Source organism: Bufo gargarizans, chromosome 5 (assembly GCF_014858855.1).
Source record: "Bufo gargarizans isolate SCDJY-AF-19 chromosome 5, ASM1485885v1, whole genome shotgun sequence".
Taxonomy (NCBI): Eukaryota; Metazoa; Chordata; class Amphibia; order Anura; family Bufonidae; genus Bufo; species Bufo gargarizans.
This window is the reverse complement of record NC_058084.1, coordinates 237467254-237480198: the sequence shown is the minus strand read 5'-3', so window position 1 is coordinate 237480198 and position 12945 is coordinate 237467254. Positions and strand designations below refer to the sequence as shown.

The window sequence follows — 12945 nt, the reverse complement described above, 5'->3', positions numbered from 1 at the left end:
CTCATTCACGACACTACTGCAAACAAAGGAAACGGTGGCTGGCCGTCAATGGCAGGATGCTTAATGTGTGCTATGACACCACTTTCATCTGCTAAGCCCCTGTAAATGGTCCCAGGAAACTAAGGGGTATGTAATGAAGGTGCCACCTGTGTCTGAATGGTAGACAGTGAAACTGTGGATGCTGCCTGTGCTTGTCGACTGGAACAAACAATCCTCTCTACTGGTGGTCTGTGTTGGCTGTCTGGAGCCTATTCACCATATATGTGTGTGCCCTCACTTAACCACTGCTCCTGACAGCTAGGTCAGAACAGCCTAAATGGCAGCCAGTTTTCCCAAACAACCATCCTGTTTTTCTCATTTCAATGATGTGTTCCCTCAGTCTGTCAGCTGGGCAAAATGTCTTCAAGGAGTTAAAGGCATGTCTAGCAGTCAACAATCTTACTAAAAAGTAAAGTACCCAAAAGTAGCCTCTGAATGCACTTCTACACCCTTACACCCTCTTGTGCCAAGACCCAGTGTCTAATTGGACCGCACCTGTAACTTAATTATGTAACTGCATGTTGAGTTTTGCAGCAATCTGACATTTCTATCTTGCTTTCTTCTTTTTTTTTTTTTGGTAGTGAAATTGTCATTTTTGTGGCTTTTGTCTGTCATCTAGACCTGGAAAATGATTTGCCTGCTTATAAATTGCAACAACAAAACAAGTGTAAATTCTCCAACATTTTGCTGCATATTCACATATGCCACATTTTACTGTGTTTTATTTTTTTGTGTGCTCTGCTGAATCTGTCCCTTGAATTCTAATAGGATCAGCAGGGTTCTGCAAAGGTGTCCAAAGAGTGGCAGCTAGGGACCAAGGCAGAGGGATGTCCCACTCTTTGCTTTCCGATCAGAGTCCCTGCAGTGAAGTTGCAGGGCTCCGATTGGTTACCGGGGCTAACCTTTCAGACCTGTCATGGTAAGCTCACTGCTGCGCTGTGCACAAAGCACAGCGCAGCAAGGAGCATGTGAAAATCCTATTCACTTTAATAGATCTCTATTAGGGTGAATATGACAAGGGATCTAAAGATTGAAAAAAAATAAAAGTTTAAATCGCCTCCTTTCCCCATTTTACATATAAAAATATATTGACAATAAAAAAATAAACACATCCAGTATCGCCGCATCTGAAAACTTAAATAGTTAAGAATTTTGGAACGATAATACACAACCAAAAATGGGCCTGGTGGTTAAGGAGTCTGAGATATAGTCCTAATCCATTTTAAACATCATTTACACATCAGTGTTTAGGTCAGTGATTGCGTGCTAAAACCAGGATTGGAGCCTCCACAGAGATGAAATATAAGGGAAAGATCTGCTCCTGTTCTGTGTTTAGAACCGCGCCTGGTTTTAGCTCACAATCACGGATGGAAATCACTGACCAAACACTGATGTGTGACTGAGGCTTTACTTGAACATACCTTTTTTCAATTTGTGCTATTTAGTAGATACTTTATTTAAACTGCTTATTTATATTTTCCTATTTTTTCCTTTTTATCTTTTTAGACAACCTAAACCACCTCTGGTGATATCTGGTGCCATTACACGGGTAAGAGTATTTCCAGTTTGCATCTTGGGAGACATACAAATTTTGCACATATGGTAATGCTGTTATGTATTGGTGAAACATTAATTGTACATGCTGGAGATTGCATTCTGAAAAACTCCTAAAGCCACTTTAACACCATGTTAAACAGTACTATTAGGTGCTGGTAGCTGCCTCTCTGCCGTCGGGAAAGAAGCAAGATATCTTGTGAGATCTGCAGCGAGGTCTTGAGAATGCAAGTACTCTCCTGGAGGAGGAGACAGTTGCTCTGCAGAGGCATCAGTGTCTATGAAGTCATCCCCACAGGAGACCCAAAAAGATGAAGGGAGCCATCCCCATCATCTTTCTCGGATGAGAAACTTGTATGTAAAACAAAAATGCGTTCTGTTCTCATACCGGAGAGCATACTGCAGTATGCTGCGGTTTGCTTTCTGTCATGGGATTCTGAGCATGTCGGATCCGTCATGACACACAATGCAAGTCAATGGGGACGGATCAGTTTTCTCTAGCACTATAGAAAACGGATCCGTCCCCCCCATTGAATTTCAATGGAGTTCATGACGGATTGGTCTTGGCTGTGTTATAGATAATACAACCGGATCCGTTCATAATGGATGCAGATGGTTGTATTATCAGTAGCAAAGCGTTTTTGCTGAACCCTGCTGGATCCAGCAAAAAACGCTAGTGTGAAAGTAGCCTAAGCTGGACACCTCTACAAAGGGCTTGATTTTGTTTATTATATCTTAGCTTCTTCCATGGAAGCTGAAGTCTCTAACCATAGTTATTTGGCTAAATGGGTGGATACCTTAGGGGCCCCTATACATACAGTTGTTGGCAGATCATTTGGAGTAGAGTGGCTCAATCCTCCACCTTTTATGGCTTGCATGGAATCCCAGTACAAATTACTCATGCACTGGTATCACACTCTATCATTAGTATACCCCCTTAAAGGGGTTGTCCGCATTCTGAAAAAAAAAATATATAGCACTGAAAATCTGATGGGCAGCAATATATAACTAAGCTAAGCAAGTTTTATGCAAAAAAAAAAATCTATATATTTCCTCATTTCCCTGGTTCTTTTCTGGACCTTTTATGCTCTGCTAAGGGAGTGATCACAAGAGCTTCCGTGAGTGACATGTCTGACTGCTGAGAGACTCAGCAGCATGTTGTATGTTTAGAACTAAAAGTCCCAGCTGTACAGTGACACTGCTAATACACACAGATTCCCCTTACCTTCTTGTTCAATGCTCTCTCTAGTCCTTCAGCTCCTGTGCCTAGAATTGTCATGTCTCCAGATACCCAGTGTGTGCAGCTGAAGGGGTTAAGAATCTTAGGAGAGAAAGCAGACAGTGAAGGGGGGGCGTGGCCAGCACAGGCTTGTTTACAGGCTTGTAAGCTAAGTTTATCAGAGCAGGGAGAGAAGCTGACATCACAGGTCATGTGACCCTCAGTGAAATATGAGAAACCAGCCACTGGAGTTAAAGTGAGTGAATTGGAAAGCTGTTAAATTTGCCCAGTTAGGAACATAGAAAGAACAAAAAAATAACTGACAACCCCTTTCGTCTTGCTGTGCCCTCTGAGTGCTGGCAGTGTCTTGGGTCCCCTGGCACCTTTTTACACATCTTTTGGAAGTGTCCCACATAACTGGATCCTGCGGATTGGTGCAATCTGTGGCCTCCCCCCTCTTTTCAGCTACTGTCCCATTGGACCCTAAATTATACCTATTGAATTTACTACAGTGAGCCTAGGATAATGCTCCTCCCAGACTATTCTTGTACTTAAGCACAGCCCGCAGATTCACAGATAGCGAAATCTTGGAAACGGACGTTGCATGCCCACCTACTAAGTCCATACTGCTTTCTAGAATGTGTGAGGTCCGCTCGCTGGAGTCTTTAACTGCTTCTTTGCACAACTTTGTAGAGGTGTTTCAACATATCTGGGCAGCATGGGATTTACCATATTTTTCGCCCCAAAGGACGCAAACTGGGGGGAAAATGCCCCTGCGTCTTATGGGGCTAATACTGATGAGCTCTCATTAGTACCGGAGGACCAGGAAGCAGTGAAGGCTCTGTACTCGCTGCTTCCTGGTGCTGGGCTGTTGGCTGTGCAGTGGCTACGCACAGCGTGAGGGCACTCTGTGACCTCACGCTGTGCGTGCCAGTTCACAGTACAGCCGACAGTAGGAGGAAGAGGATCACGCTGGAGGAAAGGAGCGTCGTCGTCCAGGAGCAGGAGAAGTAAATGGTTTATTTTGTGATCTGAGGCATGGGGGGTCTGATCTGAGGTCTTATTGGGGTCCTATAAATATTGGGGGTCTGATTGGTGGTCTGACGTGAGGTGTAATGAAAAATATCTTCAGAATTCTGATCTTCAGAATTATGGAGATCAGATCCACTCTATCAACTGTCATTACCAAACCTTTATAACACGATAACACAACAGCAGGCAACACAAACAGAAAAAGACTAGTCAAGGTAAAAGGGTAAGGGGTGAGAAAAGAAAGCTAAACGAACTTAAAGGGGTTGGCCACCATACGTAAAACTGACTAAAGTCAAGAGGTATTAGTATAGTGAGAGATATACTGTGTGTGTATAATTTTTCTAATGTGTTCAGCATAGTATGCTCCCATAGATGACAGGCTGTGTGGGTGGAGCTTCTGCAAAGTGAAAGTAAAAATCCCAGCATGCATCACAGCAAGTATCTTCAGAGGAGTGGTCACATGACATCCCTGGCCAACTGTGATATCATAGTTACAACAGCACCTCAGGTGTCATTTCATCACAGACAAGTCAGCATAATGATGAGAATCATACAAATTTTCTAGATGAATACCACATTAGCAGTTCCGTATTACTAAATTATTACCTATGTAGGGTCAACTGTGACAGGCTGAGCTAAATACAAGCGCTCCTACTTCCCCTCCAGCAGCGCTGAATCCTGTCAGAGGGAAATATAAACTAAATATATACACAAAAAGTTAGACTACTTTCACACTAGCGTTGTTCTTTTCCGGCATTGAGTTCCGTCGTCGGGGCTCTATGCTGGAAAAAAAAACAGATCAGTCACATCCCCATGCATTCTGAATGGAGAGCAATCCGTTCAGTATGCATCAAAATGTCTTCAGTTCAGTCTTTTTGACTAATCAGGATGGAGAGAATACCGCAGCATGCTTCGGTATTATCTCTGTCCTAAATTCTGGAAGACATGTAGGAATGCAGGATCCGGCATTAATTTCCATTGACTTGCATTAGTGCCGGATCCGGCATTAAAAATACCACAACGACGCATCCGGCATTTCGGTCTGCGCATGCTCTGACCGCAAAAACCGCTGGATCCTTTTTTTGCGGATGACACCTGAGTAACGGATCAGGCATTTCAATGCATTTGTCATACGGATTAGGATCCTGATCCATCTGACAAATGCCAACAGTCTGCATGCGTTTTGACAGATCCGGCAGGCAGTTCCGGCGACGGAACTGCCTGCCGGAATCCTCTGCCGCAAGTGTGAAAGTAGCCTTTGGGAGGTCTAGAATATATAAATATTATACACAGTTGAGTCCCATTATTATCATTTTTTTTTTTAAGTTCTATTCAATCATTTTTTTTGACCAATCTCATAAAAAAACATCTATTTCATGGTTGTTTTGACACAGTTTTTATTTTATTGTTTTACTGCATTCACCTGAGGGGTTAGACCATATGATATTTTTAAAGAGCAGGTAGTTACAAATGCAGCGATACCTAATATGTATAGTTTATTTTAAAAGGGATTCTGTCACCTGGATTTTGCCTATACAGCTGTGGACATCAGCCTCAGGGAACTAACTGCACATGCGCTAGCTGCGAGATTACAGCACCACCTGCATCCTTCCAATCTCCTTGCTCCCGGACGTCACTAAGTTAGAACGCTGTAATCTCGTAGCTAGCGCATGCGCAGTTCATTCCCTGAGGCTGATGCCAGCACAGGGAAAGGAACACTATGCCGGCATACTCGCGTACTCGCGTACTCGCGCATGCGCAACATTACGGTGTTCTAACTTGGTGACTTCCGGGTGCAAGGAGGAGATTCGGAGGATGCAGGCGGTGCTGGGCTCACAGTGGGTGTGGCTGGGCTCCTGAAACGTTAATAACAGCCTTTGGGCTCCTTACTTGCCTCATCCTTTTCTTTTTTTTTTTTTTTTTTTTACCTAAATATAAGCACTATCTTGATTGGAACAATTTCTTTTCATACGCAGATATTGCCCTCGTGGAATACCCCTTTTGAGGCTCATAGGGTGGTGACTCCCCCAGTGAAGGAGACTATTGGTAGCAGTTTCCTTCCTAAATGTGGAAGTGGCCAGTCTATCTCCCTTTTTGGTGATCATAATATCCAAGAGGTGGTCGTACTTCGGTGATTTGATAAAGTAGTTCTACGACTACCCTTTGTATCTAGATTTAGAGCATTATTACTTCAATTGCCCTCATGGCTAGTTTTCTATCCGGTACATTATATACCGAGGATCTTGTTAAAGAAGCTAGGGATATCTTTTCAGATAAGGAGTTACCTGGCCTCTCCAATTCATTAACTTGTAAACTCACATTCACAGATCTTTATGAGGAATACAAGAATAACATAAAATCGTGGTGGGAGATTAAGTCCATCGAAAGTTACCTGGAATATCGGATCGTCCCCCGCGGGTTACGGATAGGAATTACCCCCGCAGAGAGGGTACGGTCACCCGGCCTACTTACTCTGTGGGAACAGGAACTCACGAATAGTTCACTCAGATTAATGAACATTCTGCTGACAGAGGAACGGTTGTATTTTGAGAGATCCTCCGAAAAGCTTAAAGGCCTTATTGAGTTGGCTATTTCCTATAAAACGGACCCAGACTTCAATAGAAGGGAGGCATCACTACAAACGGCGGTTGAAAGGTTTCAGGGTCTGATAAAGGAGAGGAAACATAGACAATTCAATAAGGACCTCAAAGAATTTAAGGAGAATAAGGCCTACTTGTTTAACGGGGGATCTCAAGCCCTCTCGGAAACCGACGTCTCTTCATCTGAGCAGGAGTTCTCTGACTCAGAACCCTCACAAAACAGGGGAAGAGGTAATTACAGAGGAGGTCAGAGAAGGGGTGGTAGAGGCCGGTATAACAAAAACAAGAAATGGCCAAAACCAGACAACAAAGGGGGGAAAGGGGGGGATTACTCCGCCCATCTACCCTCTACATCTACTTCTTCTTCCTCTGTCTCCAATCCCTCTCTTACATCACAGGGGAATTTTTTAGCCAGGGGGGGGGCCTTACGACCTCCGCAATCGTGTATAGGTAGGGTAACCAGGAAGGTCATTGATGAACTACAAATCATCAATCTCTCCTCACGACCCCTTAGTGTTATGGAAGAAAGTCTGCTTAAGAGAGGTCTATCATTCGTCCCTACCACTAGGTTTAACCCTTTCGTGTGGACCAAGGACTTAAATTTATTCTCGAGGAAACTTAAATGGCACAAATTCATGAGGAACAATACCAAAGCCAAATGTGAAGAACTGGGCCTACAGGAAGGAGATTATGCGGATTTCAAGATCCTCTGTGATCTAATGGAGGAGGGCACACGGATACCGGGTCAGGGTCCATTTACAGACCTTAGACCAAAGAGTAAGAAACCTCCTCCACCTATGAACTACGATCACATAGAAATATTTCTGCAAATGACCACAGAGGAAATTGAAAGATTACCCGCTGATTCACCACATTTCCATAACCTTTCCGGCCCCGAGATGGAGGCTCTTCGTGTCCTTGAGAAAGACACCTCAATAATAATAAAACCGGCAGATAAGGGTGAGAATTTGGTGATTATGAGTCATATAGAATACAAACATATGTGCGAACGTCTACTTAATGATCACGGTTATCGAGTGCTGCCTTCAGACCCTACAGATATCTTCCTGAAAGAACTGGAGAATATTCTGAAGGATGGCCTCTCCAGAAAGGTCATTTCAGATGTAGAATACCGTTTCCTGTTGCCGAGCACACCCCAGATTGCTACCTTTTATGGTTTACCTAAAATCCATAAGGGCACCTCTCCATTAAAGGGTCGCCCGATTGTGTCTGGGGTTGGCTCGGTGACACAAAATAGCGGTATCTATATCGACCAAGTACTCAAGGGTTTTGTATCGGCATTACCTTCATACACCCGCGATACCATGGACTTTTTAAGAAAGATCGAGTCCATCACCATTGAAACAACCTGCTCATTGGCTAGCATAGATGTAGAATCTCTGTATAGCTGCATTCCGCATGATAGGGGGCTGATGGCGGTATCTGATTTTCTCAAGACCAGAGCTGTCTCACACAGATTGCATAATGACTTTGTATTGACGCTTTTGGAATTCATTCTGACTCATAATTTCTTTCTTTTTGATACGCGTGTCTTCCACCAGCTCAGGGGGACAGCGATGGGGAGTTCTTGTGCCCCGTCGTATGCTAATCTCTTCCTGGGCTGGTGGGAGGACAAAGTGTTTTTTCCAGACATACAGACCTGGTGGGTGGATAAAATCACATTGTGGACAAGATATATCGACGATGTGTTCATAATATGGAATGGTAATGAAGAAGAATTTGCATCATTTGTCAGGGAGCTGAATATCAATGACCTGGGTCTCTCGTTCACATCGGTATTCCACTGTGAGTCTCTCACCTTCTTGGATATTATGATCACCAAAAAGGGAGATAGACTGGCCACTTCCACATTTAGGAAGGAAACTGCTACCAATAGTCTCCTTCACTGGGGGAGTCACCACCCTATGAGCCTCAAAAGGGGTATTCCACGAGGGCAATATCTGCGTATGAAAAGAAATTGTTCCAATCAAGATAGCTTTCATAAAGAGTCAAGAAAATTACAGGACCGCTTTAAAACGAGGGGTTACCCACAGAGGGTACTCCGGGAGGCTTTCCAGAGTGCGGTCTCCAGGGATCGTGAGACACTGTTGATACCAAGGGAATCAAATGGTAGAGATGGTGACATTTTGAGAATCATTTCCACCTACGATACCATGAACAAAGAGGTCAGGGAAATTATAACTAAAAACTGGCCGATCCTTCTCATGGACCCTGGAATTGCAGATGTACTGCCCGCACGCCCCAGCATTACTTTTACACGGGGCAGAAGCCTTCGGGATCGCTTGGTACATAGTCATTTCGTACGACCAACTCCTGAGGGCACATGGTTGGAGCGTAAACCATTGGGCATGTTCCGTTGTGGGGCATGTATGGCCTGCAACTACATTAACAATACAAAAATTAATATCTGTTCAGCAACTGGTAAAAGTTACACCATCAGAGATTTTTGTAATTGTAGGAGCAAAGGGGTTATTTACTTGGCACAATGCACATGCCCCCTTGACTACGTAGGTAAAACCTTTAGAGAATTTCGTAGGCGCATCTTAGAACATACCAATGATATAAAAAAGCGAAAAGAAACCCCGGTAGCCAACCACATCTGGGAATGCCATAAGGGTGACCCTAAATCACTTAAATTCGCGGCCTTGGAAATTATCAGACCGTCTCCCAGGAGAGGGGACTGGGACCGCAGGATCCCACAAAAGGAAGCCGAATGGATTCATCGGCTGCGGTCTCAGTCCCCTAGAGCAGTGTTTCCCAACCAGTGTGCCTCCAGCTGTTGCAAAACTACAACTCCCAGCATGCCCGGACAGCCTTTGGCTGTGCAAGCATGCTGGGAGTTGTAGTTTTGCAACAGCTGGAGGCACACTGGTTGGGAAACACTGCCCTAGAGGCCTGAATGAGAAACTTGTTTACACATGCTTCCTTTAGAGAGTTATTTTGGGGTTCCTAACAGTTAAATTGGAGATGTCCGGTACCTCCCTATACTTGATCCTACTACATGGGATAGAATTAATTATCGACACACAAAGTGTCAATTTCGTATCATAGGGGTGATATTTATCTACCACCCGTGTTGCATCTAATTAAGCATCTATTTTGCATTTTTAACATAACAACTATTGACAACACACGTTTATGCATTTATATGTTGGAGTTTTCCAAAAAAGGTTCTCACCTAACTGTGAAAGTGTATTCAGCAACACCGTGATGTGTGATGAGTATACATTGTATATACCCATTGACTAATCCAGTGTGTAACCATCTCGTGTTTTTTTTTGACCCCTCCCCCATACCCTGGGACTAACAGGGCTTATTATATACTGGCCCTGCAAATGTAAATATATATTTACTGATTTTTGATTAAATTAAATAGAGGCTGGCATCACATACTGCTTATTTGTCGATATAATGGGGCAATATAACGGACATCGCTGGGTCCCTATCTGAGGATGCGGCGGCGGCCCCTATTGGCTGTTGTTGGAACGCACGATCATCTCCATGTGACGTGCGTTCCATCGGCGTATCTGCTGCAATCGCCTCTACAAAGGATGCGGCGGCGGCCCCTATTGGTTGTAGGTGGAACGCACGATCATCTTCTTGTGACGTGCGTTCCAACGGCATACTTCCGGCTGCGGCGGCGGTCCCCATTGGTTGCAGGTGGAGCGCGCGTTCATCTCCATGTGACGTGCGCTTCACTTGCCTTACTTCCGGTTACGCGCAGCAGAGGAGCAGGGGAGTTTATCCTTATTGGCCGGAGGTGGAACGCACGGCCATATTATCGGTCGGCGTGCGTTCCACCTATGTTTGAGTGACCGGATCTTCTCCTCAGTAACCTAAAATAAATGTGCCATCCCAAAGGTAATTTGTCCCTGGTGATATATATACATTGGTTAAAAATGGAAAGGGGGTGTCTATCCAGTACCTGGTGATGTTCTTCCAACATAGTATGGGGTATTAGGCGATCACTATTATCCTTACTGGCCGTCCCCTATAGCAACATCACATGGTGGATACCAGCACTTCTGATTGGTCCCTTCTAACAGGGACGGCCCCATCTAGCTATTTAGGGAAGATGGGAACCTCACACAAATTGGAGCTACAACATATTCTTGCCCCCTGGAGGCCCTCGCAAGATGTGCATCTAGGACCGCTTACTTGGATCTCTATCTAGTGGATCAGCTAAGTATACATATATATATATATTTGTTGCTGCTGGTGAGTTTGCTTATCTCATTATAATTGTGTGCGGACCTCTATCTAGTGTACTTTTCTTGGATGTGGCCTCCAGTTTAATGATCCATCTTTGCGGATACTTGTTTAACACTTAATGTGTTTGATTGACATCGATTCTTTGTCCCCTGATGAACCCCTTCAATGAGAGGAAGGGAGGAAACGCGTCGGGACACGTAAATGTAAAACCGATATCCAATTTTTATACTATTGCCCAAATATCCATATGGGATAGTATATAAAGGGCATTATAAGGACAGACAGCACAGGCACGCGGACGGAGTGTGTCTACCATCAAGACACATCTCCGGGCTGAGGAGATATAAAGGGACATCGCAGGGACAGATATGGTCATGGCACGGGTTGCCCTGATGCGTTCCTCCCCTTTCTCCCTCCAATTTTGATGCGCTTGTCTGGTCCTGCTCTTTCGTGTGTTAATTGTATTTTGTCTTTGTCGTGTTTTGTTGTAGTATTCTTCTTCCTTTAGGGAATCAATATATTTTTTTAACTGACCAGAATAAAAGTTACATTTTAGGTGGTCGTACTTCGGTGATTTGATAAAGTAGTTCTACGACTACCCTTTGTATCTAGATTTAGAGCATTACTGTTTTCTCCTTTGTTTTTTTTTAAAAATTTTTGATTTTAACTTTTTTATTTTCTAGAATACGGGACAACAGAGACGCACTAGACCCTCTGTTTCTCCCGGGGTTGAGCTGCGCCAGTGCCGGCATCCGCACTGCTGCCTCCCCCACAGAAGGCAAGGTGGACCAGGGCAGCCCAGCTCCCCTGCATCGCCCGCACGCCAAGTCCCTCTTCCAGCGTCCTGCCACTACGGTGCCAGTAGCTGAAGGGGCGACCCTGCTGGAACGGACCGAGGGTGAAGACGGCTGTGGTGAGAGAGTGGCTTCCCAGCCCTACGACCCCCTCTCCCCCCACCCCGGTCTCCTGCTTGACTGACCCCCATACTGGTCTGGCCATCCTAGTTTGTTTTATTAGTTCCCTCTCCTCCCCTCCACTATAGGTGCATCCACTGAGGGGTTATGCTGGCGTCCCTATCATGCCGCCCAGGGGGCTGCCTCTCTCCTTGCAGGGTCCCCCATCCCCCCCTATCGCCTTACCGGTGCGCAGGCATCCCTCCTTGAGACGGCTCAGGGCCAGGGCCCTCTCCTGACTGCTGCGGCGTAGGGCCCTTGTTTCCGGTCCGCGGGGTGGGCGCCGCAGAAAGGTTCTATCCCGGGCTCCTTCTCCGGGCCCCCTGATTCTCCGGCCCGCGGGATGGGCTCCCGCGGCCGGTATTCTGCATGCGCCGCTTCGCTCCCTCCAGATCCCGGCCGGTACCTCCGGGCACCGCAAACTTTAGGCCCCGGCTTCGCGGCCTACTAGGCCGCAATATTCCGGCCTCGATTGGAGGGGGCGGGCATTCGCAGGCGCGAATTCTTCCCGCCGGAGGTCCCCCCCGCCCCCAGGGGATCGCTGCACCGCCCTCAGGTCCGATCTGTATTAACCTCTTGGACGCTGACGGCTGCCATCTGGAGGAGACCCTAGGATGGCTAGCCTCTCAGTGAGGCTGTGCTCTTATATGGTGGCCCCTTCCTGCCTAAAAGAGGCTGTGTTTTACAATAATAAATAGAAAAAAAAAATATAAATAAAAAAAAAATCGCTGGATTTGCTACGGTCATATGCGTGACCCCCTTCCATAGGCGGAACGCTGCACTCTCGCTGGGTTCGCTACGGCCATATGCATGACCTCCTTCCATAGGCGGAACGCTGCACTCTCGCTGGGTTCGCTACGGCCTTATGCATGACCTCCTTCCATAGGCGGAATGCTGCACTCTCGCTGGGTTCGCTACGGCCTTATGCATGACCTCCTTCCATAGGTGGAATGTTGCACTCTCTCTGGCTTCGCTGCTGGTCATACGCATGACCTCCGTCCAAAGGAGGACTGCTGCGCTCTCTCTCTCTGGATTCGCTGCCGGCCATATGCATGACCTCCGTCCATAGGCAGAACGCTGCACTCTCGCTGGATTCGCTGCCGGCCATATGCATGAACCGGCCATGTGCATGACCTCCTTCCATAGGCGGAATGCTGCACTTTCTGGATTCGTTGCCGGCCATACGCATGACCTCCGTCCATAGGCGGAATGCTGCACTCTCTCTGGATTTGCTGCCGGCCATGTGCATGAACTCCTTCCATAGGTGGATTGCTGCACTATCACTGGATTCACTGCCGGCCATGTGCACGACCCC

The 12945-nt window shown here is 46.0% G+C and overlaps 1 protein-coding gene across 2 annotated transcripts in view; it reads left to right on the top strand.

Annotated features, from left to right (window-relative positions):
- Nucleotides 1–12945, top strand: part of LOC122938559 (death associated protein) — an 85395-nt gene that overhangs the window by 50764 nt on the left and 21686 nt on the right. For both annotated transcript variants that reach the window (XM_044294139.1, XM_044294140.1), the window contains one exon: nt 1546–1588. In XM_044294139.1, coding sequence (XP_044150074.1) covers nt 1546–1588 — 43 coding nt within the window. The remainder of the gene's footprint in view (nt 1–1545; nt 1589–12945) is intronic.